Source organism: Schistocerca cancellata, chromosome 9 (genome assembly GCF_023864275.1).
Source record: "Schistocerca cancellata isolate TAMUIC-IGC-003103 chromosome 9, iqSchCanc2.1, whole genome shotgun sequence".
NCBI classification, from domain to species: domain Eukaryota; kingdom Metazoa; phylum Arthropoda; class Insecta; order Orthoptera; family Acrididae; genus Schistocerca; species Schistocerca cancellata.
The window spans coordinates 178,978,752-178,991,227 of NC_064634.1; the positions used below are offsets into that span (position 1 = coordinate 178,978,752).

At 42.2% G+C, this 12,476-nt stretch overlaps 1 protein-coding gene across 1 annotated transcript in view; it reads left to right on the forward strand.

Annotated features, from left to right (window-relative positions):
• The window catches only part of LOC126100451 (cubilin), a 771,806-nt gene that overhangs the window by 31,325 nt on the left and 728,005 nt on the right, over positions 1-12,476 (forward strand). The window contains exons 4-5 of the mRNA XM_049911056.1: positions 3,352-3,455; positions 9,226-9,367. Coding sequence (XP_049767013.1) covers positions 3,352-3,455; positions 9,226-9,367 — 246 coding nt within the window. The remainder of the gene's footprint in view (positions 1-3,351; positions 3,456-9,225; positions 9,368-12,476) is intronic.

Genomic DNA, 12,476 nt, shown 5'->3' on the forward strand with positions numbered 1-12,476 from the left:
TCTGAGTAGAAGCCGACACCGCAGTGACACAAATCGGTTACTTCAAGGACACCTTCAAGCAGACGCCCTGTAGCGTGTATTCCACTGATCCAAACCACCATCATTTGCGACATGTTGGCTCGGCGTGCTCAATCACCAGGTCTGTCTTCAATCGGGCACCTATTAAACATCATCGGACGACAACTTCAGCGTCATCCACAGCCAGCATTAACTGTCCCTGTGTTGACCGACCAAGAGCAACAGGCATGAAACTCCGTCCCACAAACTGACATCCGGCACCTGTAGAGCACAACACATACACGTTTGTATGCCTGCGTTCAACACTCTGACGATTCCACCGGTTATTAATGTACCACATTTCACATTTGCAGTGGCTTATCTCACGCTTACACTAACCTGCGATCTTTCAATGTTAATCACTGAAATATGTTACCTAGACAAATATATTCCACAAATTTCGTTATACTACGTTAATTATTTTTAGCGTTGCGATTTTTGCCCGTCAGTGTATTTTTTCCTTGAAGTGGAAATACACATGAAGAATGATACAAAAAATTCACCAAAAATTAGTCACCTTCAGGAAACATCACACCAAAATCATGTAACAAGACTTGATAATGGCATAAGTTCGGCTAGATAAACACTAATCTCCTCCTCCTCCTCAAGTTCGGCTAGAAAGAGGGACCACAAGTTTGTTCAGATATCCCACATCTACCGGAAGTCACTAATTATTGATTAGATCTCATAGAGCGACCAAACTGTGGGGATGTCGATTACTACATCTCATCCACTGTTCCAAATTGTACCACAAATTTTCTGCGAGATTAAGATCGGGTGATTTTGTGAGTCAGCCAACGTGCGACAGGATATCTGACTGCACAGACCTGCAGAGGCATCACGGCGACTCGTCGGACCATACTACACACTTCCAGTCAACTACCGTACAGTTTATGCGTTTTTTCACCCATTGAAGATATGCAGAGTTATATGTTGCTTTATATGAGTATCCATGGAGAAGAAATAAAAACTTTGAGGTTCGCCGATGACATTGTAATTCTGTCAGAGACAGCGAAGGACCTGGAAGAGCAGTTGAACGGAATGGACAGTGCCTTGAAGAGAGGATATAAGATGAACATCAACAAAAGTAAAACGAGGATAATGGAATGTAGTCGAATTAAGTCGGGTGATGTTGAGGGTATTAGATTAGGAAATGAGACACTTAAAGTAGTAAAGGAGTTTTGCTATTTGGGGAGCAAAATAACTGATGATGGTCGAAGTAGAGAGGATATAAAATGTAGACTGGCAATGGCAAGGAAAGCGTTTCTGAGGAAGAGAAATTTGTTAACATCGGGTATAGATTTAAGTGTCAGGAAGTCGTTTCTGAAAGTATTTGTGTGGAGTGTAGCCATGTATGGAAGTGAAACATGGACAATAAATAGTTTGGACAAGAAGAGAATAGAAGCTTTCGAAATGTGGTGCTACAGAAGAATGTTGAAGATTAGGTGGGTAGATCACATAACTAATGAGGAGGTATTGAATAGGATTGGGGAGAAGAGACGTTTGTGGCACAACTTGACTAGAAGAAGGGATCGGTTGGTAGGACATGTCCTGAGGCATCAAAGGATCACAAATTTAGCATTGGAGGGCAGCGTGGAGGGTAAAAATCATAGAGGGAGACCAAGAGATGAATACACTAAGCAGATTCAGAAGGATGTAGGTTGCAGTATGTACTGGGAGATGAAGGAGGTTGCACAGGATAGATTAGCATGGAGAGCTGCATCAAACCAGTCTCAGGGCTGAAGACCACAACAACAACAACATGTTGCTTTGGGTCCATCTCGACGTAATCGACCTCAAATGTCCTTTGCATTCGGTTCCGTTCACAGTGTTCTCCTGGAAACATTGAGATAGATCTGCGTACACTGATAGTATCAGTCCATTTTGTGTTTAAAACCTATTGTCACTGCCAAGGCCTGTCTCCAGTTTTAAGATGTTTTTACGGCTGTATTTCTTACGCCCTTTTACACGTCTGAGAGTGATATTTTATTACTTGTGGAAGCGTTGGACAGTTGGCGTTGATACACCAAAAAATTGGGCATTTCATTTACAGTGTGTTTATGTCTCCATGCTACCCATCTGACTGCATGATTTCATACAACCGACTGGGTCACACATATTTCACTGCTATGCTTTCCTTCAGCGGTGGAGAGTCACCGCATGATATAAGTTCTACATCATCTTGACTTACTTAATTCCTCTGGTCACAATGGAGGCATAAGGCAGCCGGAAATACTCGACATTCATCTCTGTCTTTGAGCATTTCCCTTTATTCCAAACAGGTCTTGCCAATTCTCCTTGCTTCCCCTTCCTCAGTCCTCTTCCACGTACAGTCTTAGACAAAAAGCCTAGACTTTGGCGGCCCGTCGTTCACTTAACGCAGCCAATAAAATCACTCAGAATTCTAAGTCCACTCATATGCATGATTTGGCAACTCTGTAGAATGCGGAAGTGTCTCGAGGAAGTGTTGTCTGCTTATAGAGCTGTTGCAGTGCTGTGTAAGCTTATGGTTTAGTGGTTGCCAGCACAGTAGCTCATCTTAAATCCCAAGGAGCGAGTGTGGGATACGTTGGAGAGACGTATTACAGCCACGTCCACATTCACCGAAGATCAACCAGCAACTGTCATCCGCGCTGGTGGAGGAATGGAATGCACTACCACAAGAACTCCTTACGAATCTTGTGGTCAGCGTTGGACCGCATTGCAAAGAATGCACTGCCGATCGTGGTGATCACGGCCAGGCACACTATTAAGGATCATGTCCTACTTTTTGTAATGTCCTGGGGACCATCGTACATCACGATGACTTCAGTGTAAGAATTGTTTTTGAATAGAAAAGAAGAGTCATTTCTGTTCGTTACATTGTATATTTCTTTCAGTTACCCTGTGTACTATACTGTAGCAGTTTTTTATGTATGGTCCAAGTTTCATCGAGCTATGTCACTCAGCAGTGACACACATGCGGAATTTGCTTTTTTCCCTAAGCTTTCCTACCCACTATACACATAAGGCTGTATACCACGTGGGCTGATCTTTTTCAGAATGCTATCTTTTACTCATGTGACAATTACCGAAGCGTGGTGGTATTACAGTTCAGTATATACCCATGGCCGTGCGCCTGTTTTCTCTTCTAAAACAAATTGTTGATAATAGTAGAACGTTGGCTGATTTTTAGGTGTATACTGTATAGTATGTAAAAGTACTCAAAATTTATTATTCTTAATTTGTCTAATACTTTATAAACAATTATTACTTCCAAATTTCTTCAGAAAGCATCCTCATTTTTCATTTCAGGGTACTTTTTGTGATGTTGACGTCAACGAATGTGCAAATTTTGCTGGAACAGACCTGGGATGTCAAAATGGAGCTACCTGCATTAACAAACCAGGCACATATGAGTGAGTATTGAAGACAACATTAAGAAAAAGCCACTTCACGAGAAAAACTCAATTTCTGTGATTGAAACACACACATATAGCCTACACTCCAGTATAAGCCGCAAAAATGTTTTATAATCAATCCCTAACGTCATCAAACCACTGTTTCACAGGGCTCTACAAATGAATCTTGCCTGCCATTTGGTTAGCCCACGTTAGAACCCGTTGTGGAACTTACACAGGGGAATGGAAATATCGACAAAAACCGACCTCAACGACGGCCAGTTTAGGGTCCAAAGAAATGTAGGAAGTTTGGGGCCCGGAGAAATGTAGGAACACACTAGGGAATACTGACGCTACGACTAATCTTAGAAATATGTTATAGAAATGCTGTCTGTACATTGAAAAAGCAGAAAAGAACATCAAGGAGAAATTTAGAAAGGGAATGAAAGTTTAGAGGTAAGAAATAAGAACATTGAGGTCTCTCTCAGATGTGGCAAAGGAATAGGGCGAGGAGTTAAACAGAATGGATAGTGTTTTGAAAAGAGTTTATTAGGTGTACGTCAACAAAAGTAAAACAAGGGTAATGGTATGAAGTGGATTTAAATACGGTGATGCTGAGTGAATTAGATTTGGAAATGAGACGCTAAAAGCAGCAAAGTAACAGATGATGGCCAAAATAGAGAGGATGTAAAATCCAGACTGCCTATAACACGAAAAGTATTTGTGAAAAAGAGAAGTTTGCCAACATCTAACACAAATTTCAGTACCGGTGTTCAGGAGTCTTTCCTGAAGGTGTTTGTCGAAGTGTAGCCTTGTAAACGATTTTCCGTCTAATACACAACAAGCATAATTACTTCTTTTTTCGGATGACACTAGTATTGTAGTCAACCTAAGCATACACACAGCAACAAAAGAATTGATAAACAATACTCTTAGCAGTGTCATTAACTGGTTTTCTGCGAATAGTCTCACTCTGAATTTTAAGAAGACACAACATATTCTGTTCTGCACATCTAGAAGTATTACATCTTTGATAAGTGTAGCATATGTTGAGGAAATAATACACTGACGGAAGAAAATCGCACCACCAAAAAATAATTGATATAGGGTAATGAAATTTCGCGAATACATTTGTCTAGGTAACATTTGTAATTGATTAACATCGTAAGATCACAGATTAGTGTCAACTTGTTGGCCTGCAAATTGCCTGATGATGCTGTGTACATACCTCTACGCTTCTCGGTTGATTCTTGTATTCTATGTCGCTATTGCAGTGTAACAGCACCACACGTATTGTGTACATTCATTCTGTTGGTAGTTCACAGACTGCAGTTGTCGTGTATGGTACAATGGTGTACTCAGACAGTGAATACATCGATATGCACCTTTTTTTACGGCAATGCATGAGCAGCAAGTCGCACAGGCGTTTAAGGGAATATGGAATTTGTGATGTTCAAATGTGCATGAATTCCTACGGGACAAAACTGCTAAGGTCATCGGTCCCTAGACTTACACACTGCTTAAACTAACTTATGCTAAGAACACGCATGCCCGAGGGAGGACTCGAACCTCCGGTGGGAGGGACCGCGCCGTCCGTGACATGGCGTCCTAAACCACTCGGCCACTCCGCACGGCCGGCATTTGTGATGCGACATGGTTAGGTTGACCTCAGCTGGATGGAGTGGGTGTTGAGAACATTCTGGGAATGATAGATGAAGATCCTACTATAAGTACTCGCCGTACAAGTGCCACTCTAGGGATTCCTGAATCAACTGTATGGTGCTTACAACGTCTGACAACGTCTCCACCCGTTTCTTCTGCTGGAGGTACAGGAGCTGACATCTGTAGACTACCTAGATATCAGAATTTCTGTCAGTGATTATTCGAACGCCTTGCTGGTGGTCCATGGTTCGGTCGACGGGTACTGTATACAGCCTGTTTAGCTGTACGGGTCTCGGGAAGGCTGATAACCGTAACATACGGGTGTATGAGAATACTCACATAACTTCAACATGAGGATATCAACATCGTTTTGCAGTGAACATTTAGTACGGTATAGTGGAAAATCAGTTACGCGGACCGCATGTTGCTGCACAGCACCTGACTGACAGAGTGCATCGACAGTTTTTGGAACATGAACTGGATCTGCTTCGTGTCTCACTCGCTACACGAACCAACTTATGTTTTACGCACGACGGTGCCTCTGCACATTTCAGTTGGGAGGCAAGATAGCATCTCACTGTTGCTTATCCCGATAAGTGGACCAGTTGCTTGGCCCACTGGATCTCCAGGTCTTAACCCCCTGGATGTGTACCTTTGAGGCCATGTCAAGGAGCTCGTGTATGGTGTTGCAAATGAGAGTGTAGCGCAAATACAGCAGTGAACTCAAATGGCTGTGTAGCTATACAGAATAAGATGAACAGAGTCTGCAACATTTCAAGAGCGCTAAGACGTCGAGCACGTCACTGTCTTCGTCTAGATGGACATCATTTCCAGCATGTTTTACCATATATATACAGTACGTAGGTGTGATGAATTTCGGGTCCCTACGCATGTTTGCTTTCGAAGAAGAATTAATTTTATGTCGTTTTTGTTGCACTTGTGATCCCTACTCGACTGCATAAATCTGAAATAAAGCAATTTCAGACAAAACTTTATTTTACATTTTACTTTTATTTTGATGAATACTTTACACCTACGAAGTGCGTACAGCTACTTTTGAATCACCCTGTATATAACAGACAATAATAATAAAAAAAAACTTATAAATGTTCAATATGTAGCCATATTTACAAGCCAGTTTGCGATGTGAATGTAAAATGAGTATTTCCACATTATCATACAAATGATCCATGAAACGTGAAACTAACTAACTACAGAAGTGAAACGTGGAGAATAAGTAGTTCAGACAAAACATGAGTAGAAGCTTTTGAAATGTGGTGCTTCAGAAGAATGATGCAGATTAGATGGTAGACCGAATGACGAACGAGGCGGTCCTGAATGGAAGTGCGGAGAAAAGAATTTTGCGGTACAACCAGGGCCAGTTTAAGGTTTAAGGCAGAAACGACACAAGCTTCCGCTTGGGAAGCAAGCTGAGAGGGGCACTCAGGCACAAGGTTTCTATACAGTATGTTTCAGAATTAGCACTGAAAACTGGCATGGGAGAAAGTCTATGAGAGAGAAAGTAGGAGGGTGTGTGTGTGTGTGAGGGGGTGGGGAGGGCACAAAATGATAAGTCGTTTGTGTGCAAAAATGTTCTCGAACTGGCCCTGGTTACAACTTGACTAAAAGAATTAAGCGGTTGACACAACACATCCTGAGGCATCAAGCAAACCTCAGTCTATTGATGGAGGGAAGTGTGGCGAGTAAAAATTGCAGAGAAAGATCGCAACGTGAAATGCATGTAGGTCGCAGTAGTTATTCAGATATGAACAGGCTTCCACATGGTAGATTAGTGTGGAGAGCTATATCCAACCAATCTTCGAAGAAAAGACTATAACAGCAAGATTTCATTGTCTGACACCTTTCACTCTCAGCAGTCGTCGACCCAAAGGCAAACTGATGACACATTCGCTATGAATACGAGGGGCGTTTGAAAAGTCCGTGCAAAAATAAAAACTACTTATGTGTTTGGGGTAAACCTTTTTCATTTTTCGACATAATCTCATTTTAGACTTATACATGTCATCCAACGCTGTTCTAATTTGTTGATCCCTTCCGAATAATAGGAATTGTCCAAGTCTGCAAAATAGCTTTTAGTTGCTGCAATCACCTCCTCGTTTGAATAAAATCTTTGTCCCACCAGCCATTTCTTCAAATTGGGGAACAAATAGTAGTCCGAGGGAGCCAAGTTTGGAGAATAGGGGGGATGTGAAGCGAGTTGGAATCCTATTTCCATTAATTCTGCGACCACAACTGCTGAGGTGTGTGCTGGTGCATTGTCGTGATGGAAAAGGACTTTTTTGCGGTCCAATCGCCGGCGTTTTTCTTTCAGCTCAGTTTTCAAACGATCCAATAACGATGAATAATATGCACCTGTAATAGTTTTACCCTTTTCCAGATAGTCGATGAGGGTTATCCCTTGTGACTCTCAAAAGACAGTCTCCATAACCTTTCTGGCTGAAGGAATGGTCTTCGCCTTTAATGGTGCAGATTCTCCGTCGGTAACCCATTCTTTAGATTGTTGTTTGGTCTCAGGAGTATAGTAATGTATCCATGTTTCATCCAACAGTGACGAAACGATGCTTAAAGTTCTGCGGATTCTTGCAACACTTCACACGATTCTATTTTTGGTCAAGCGTGAGCAATCACACAACCCATCTTGCGGATAGCTTTCTCATGCCGAAATGTTTATGCAAAATATTATGTACCCGTTCATACGAGATGCCCATAGCACTAGCAATATCACGCACCCTAACTCTTATGTCTTCCACCACCATATCATGGATTTTATCAATGATTTCTGGAGTCGTAACCTCCACAGGGCGTCCAGAACGTTGAGCATCACTTGTGCCCATAAGGCCACTCCGAAAATTTTGAAACCATTTATAAACTATTCTAATTGAAGGTGCAAAGCCACTGTAATGTTTATCGAGCTTCTCTTTATTCTCCTGAGGCGTTTTACCTTTCATAAAGTAATATTTAATCACCAGACGAAATTCTTATTCGTCGATATTTTGACGATCACTCGACTTCTTTGATTCACACGTGTGCCAAACACAAATAAATAGCCCAATATGGCTGAAACTTGGTGTGCGCTCTTTCCGAAGATGCCACTAACTAAGCATGACTCGATTCGCGCCCGTGGTGCCATCTCTCAGACATTGCACGGACTTTTCAAACACCCCTCGTAGGGCCGGGTTTCAAACCTCCGTCCGCCACTGCAGATTTAATTTTTCTGTGCTGTCCTTAAATCGCTTGAAGCAAATGTCTGAACAGATACCCTGAAACAGCCACAGACGATTCCTTTCCTTGATCCGAGCTTACGCTAAACCACAACGTTCCTTTTCCACTCAAAATCTGGCTCGAATACCACAGAAGCCTTACTACCATGACCCTACTCGTGAAGTTCTAGTTCAGTTTCTCAAATAAGAATTGTTAAATGCTTAAACCTTTGTTGTGATAGATTGAATTAAAGTTCAAGATATTAGAAGACAATGGCTTTCCTCACACTGTACAAACATGTTGCCCTCGTGACAACCGACAACAGAATGACTGCTCCTACTTTTCAGAGCCCCTTTCTCGCAAAACTTGTCTGAAGTCAAATCTGCAAGCTACAGAGCGTTTGTTCACTACACAAATACAATGTCAAATATATTTCTGACAACCTGAATAAATATTTATAGCATTTAAGTGGAGGCTGTGACCCGTGTTGTCACAATATCCCCCAAACTTTTGTTTCGAATACTATGAGAATCGAAAATTTTAAAACAGACGGCTATTACCAATCAGATAAGTAACTCTGAAATGAAAAAAAATTGAATTACTCTCGTAAGCTGTAGGTAGTAGGTAATTATTATAAAGCAGTAGCATTAGTGTGCTCGCTGAATAACAAATACGGTTTTTCAGCAGTTTTGAGTTGTAAAAAGATGTGCTTCCTCCAGTCCTCCCTATTCCATGAAACTAACGTCATCCTTCAACCTCCTTACCTCGAACCGATCCCGAGCATGCACTTGAACTGCAGTTTAGTTTCTGTACAAGTTGCACCCTGGATTTATGATCACACAGATTTTTGCCGATTGTGATACTTATGCCGTATGCAAGCAGCACTCACGGTTATTTGTTCCAGGTGCCACTGCGCACAGGGCTTTTTCGGCCTGCACTGCACCCAGAGGAGTAACGACTGCGGGACGGCATCTGCGTCCGAGCTGTGCGGACACGGCCACTGCCAGACCCGAGTGGGTGGCGGCTACGACTGCCTCTGCCACCAGGTAAGGCGCCGCCTGAACCTCTACACCCTATCTGATCAAAAATATCCGGACACCTATTAGTGACCATTAATATGGGGTGCGGGCCCTGTTCGCCCTTATGACGGCTTGAACTCTGCTGGAGCCACTTTCAGTGAGGTGTCTGAATGATTGTCGACGAATGGCAGCCCACTGTTCCTCAAGATCCAGAACCAGAGAAGTGAATTCTGTTGGGCGTTGTCGTCTGGGGTGCAGTCGACGTACTAACTCGCCCCAAAAGGTGTTCCGTTGGGTTTATGCCGAGACTATGAGTAGCCCTATCCATTTCAGGCATGTTGTTGCCCACAAACCACTGCCTCAGAGCTGCCACTTTATGACAGGGTGCGTTGTCATGCTGACACAATTGCTCGATGTCTCTAAACTGCTATAAAATTTGTTCATATTTTTTCCGCATTTAGTATTTTCTTCAGCCCGATGAGCCCACACTGTAGGCACAGAAAATATTGCCATACCGTAACCACGTCCTACTAACTTTGCTGTTGGCACTACATGTGACGACACGTAACCTCCCCGAGGCGTTCGCCAAACCCAAACCCCTCCATCGGATTGCCGCAGGGTATAACGTGATTTATCACTTCAGAACACTCGTTTGCAGTTATCAGTTGTCCAGTGGCGTCGGTCTTCAAACATCCTCAAGCATCGCTTAGCGTTGAATACAGAAATGTGTGGCGTTTGAGAAGCTGCTCGACTATAGTACCTCATTCTTTTTAGCTCCTTACGAACAGTCGCTGTACTCGTCAGACTGCTGGTAGCACTTTAGAACTTTTGAGTGGTTGCTTCCGCTGATTTCACGTGATTTTTTACAACCACCTTCTTCATTGTTTGACGGCCCTTGTCCATCAATAGAAGTCCACCTGGACTTAGTTGTGGTTGTTCCTTCACGTTTCCACTTTGCAGTCGCATCTCCAGCAGTCGACCTTGGCAACTCTGGAAGGAATGAAATGTCCCTCATGGATTTATTAGTCAGGTGACATCCAGCGCCTAATACAGTTTGGAAGTCAGTGAGTTCTCCTAACTGACCACTTCTGCTGTTGCTGTACCACTGCTGACAACGCTATACTGCCCACTTCCTTATATCCTGGCAGGTCGGCCCTCGTGACGTCTAGCGGTCAACTCTTCATTAAACTCGAGTGTCAGGATACTGTCGACCCTGGAGCTATAGACGGTTTACCCATACAGCACAAGCCGATACAGTTTATGCTCGCGCGGACGCCGTAGCACTGATGAACTGACGAGTCGCTACTCAGCAATATCTCCCGACGTTTTATTAAACTTATTATTTTACTTCCATTTAATATGTGAAAATAACATCTAACAATTTTATTTCACTAATTTAACCACTAACATGTGCTATACACCATGGTCTTCGGACCACATTCTGAGCAACATTAACTTAAGGCGCTGAAACTTCTCGTCACAGTTAACTCTCATGAGCTCCACTTACACAGCAAGGAAAATTCATAAAATCGAAATAAAAATTTGGAACCGCAACCAAGGCCGGTTGTGGATATTTTTCGACAGAAGTGACATGTCATTTAGCGCCCCCCTCACGCCCTCCCTCAGATATTAGTTATCTTTCCTTGTGGTTTGCTAAGAGCTTTAAAAATAAGTACTACATAGACATTCCACTGTAACAGAAATGTCAAAAGAAGAAACAGTTAATTTTTATTTAAGGTAATTCCTGAGATCTTTAAAAACCTTCAAAGGAAGCAAAAATAACTCGACCTGTTGCACTGTTCACGCTTCAAAAAAATTTGCTTTGTGGTAAGACTGAAAATATAACATTTCTTTTTTTAATTTAATGATTGACTTCTTAGTTCAGTAATTTACAAATGATTTAACTTTCATTGTAAAAGCTGGAACAGGAAAACAAAGAACTTGGTCTAATTTTGTACTCATGCATTACACGTAAGACACTTTTCAACTTCGCAAGCTGATGTGAGATCTGGAAAAAATCGCCAATAAATTTTAACATGTTGAAACAGTATTGCATTACTTGTTATTGTAGGTACTGTGTGGAATTTTATTCCAGTTAGAGTTTACATTTCTATGCCGCAATGGGGAGTTAGGACTGGGTTGAGCTGTGAGTAGTTCTTGCTCCTTGCTAAAATAATTTTTTTATTTTATTACTTTACTTTTTCATAAAAATAGCACATATTAGAAATTTAAAAGACAATTACTTTTTCCACAACGAAATGGTTATAGTATGGGCAAACAAATCAGCTTTGTAGCTATTCGACAAGAAGAATTTACTCACAACACCAAGATACTCACGCAGCAGTATGAAATTCCACTACAGTGAAAACACATGAAGTATCTAAATGTTGTTTCGTGATAAAAACTTGATTTTAAATACACACATATTAAAATTTGCACACAAAGCCATTACTCAAGGAACAAATTGTAGTTCAAATCTTTAAGAGAATTTTTATAATAAAAATACAATCCACATACGCATCATGTGCTATGTGACAGTTAAATAAGGAGCGGGTTGATTGCATAAAACATAACAAAAAATCAAATGATATCAAATCCAGTGGCCAAAAGAATACACATCTGAAAAACTTAGAGAATCAAGAATTGACAGATATGAAGCACAGTTTGAAAGCCAGTACAGGTCTTATAACGTGTGCTTATCATGAAGAATTCGCTCAGTACACACAGCAACGCACGCCAGTTCGTAGGCCGGCCGCGGTGGTCTAGCGGTTCCGGCGCTGCAGTCCGGAACTGCGGGACTGCTACGGTCGCAGGTTGGACTCCTGCCTCGGGCATGGGTGTGTGTGATGTCCTTAGGTTAGTTAGGTTTAAGTAGTTCTAAGTTCTAGGGGACTTATGACCTAAGATGTTGAGTCCCATAGTGCTCAGAGCCATTTGAACCATTTTTGAACCAGTTCGTAACATCCGCAGACCTCCGATACAAGGGAACAGTCCAGTCTAGAAATACACTCACACAGGCAATCCCGCTGTCTCCAGGTTCCGCTTCGGTTACAGACAGCCCAGAAGCAAACTGCATCCCATCTCGCCGCGTCGCACGTCTCCGGCCAACCCTCTCTTCATTGTTGATGGCGTCCAC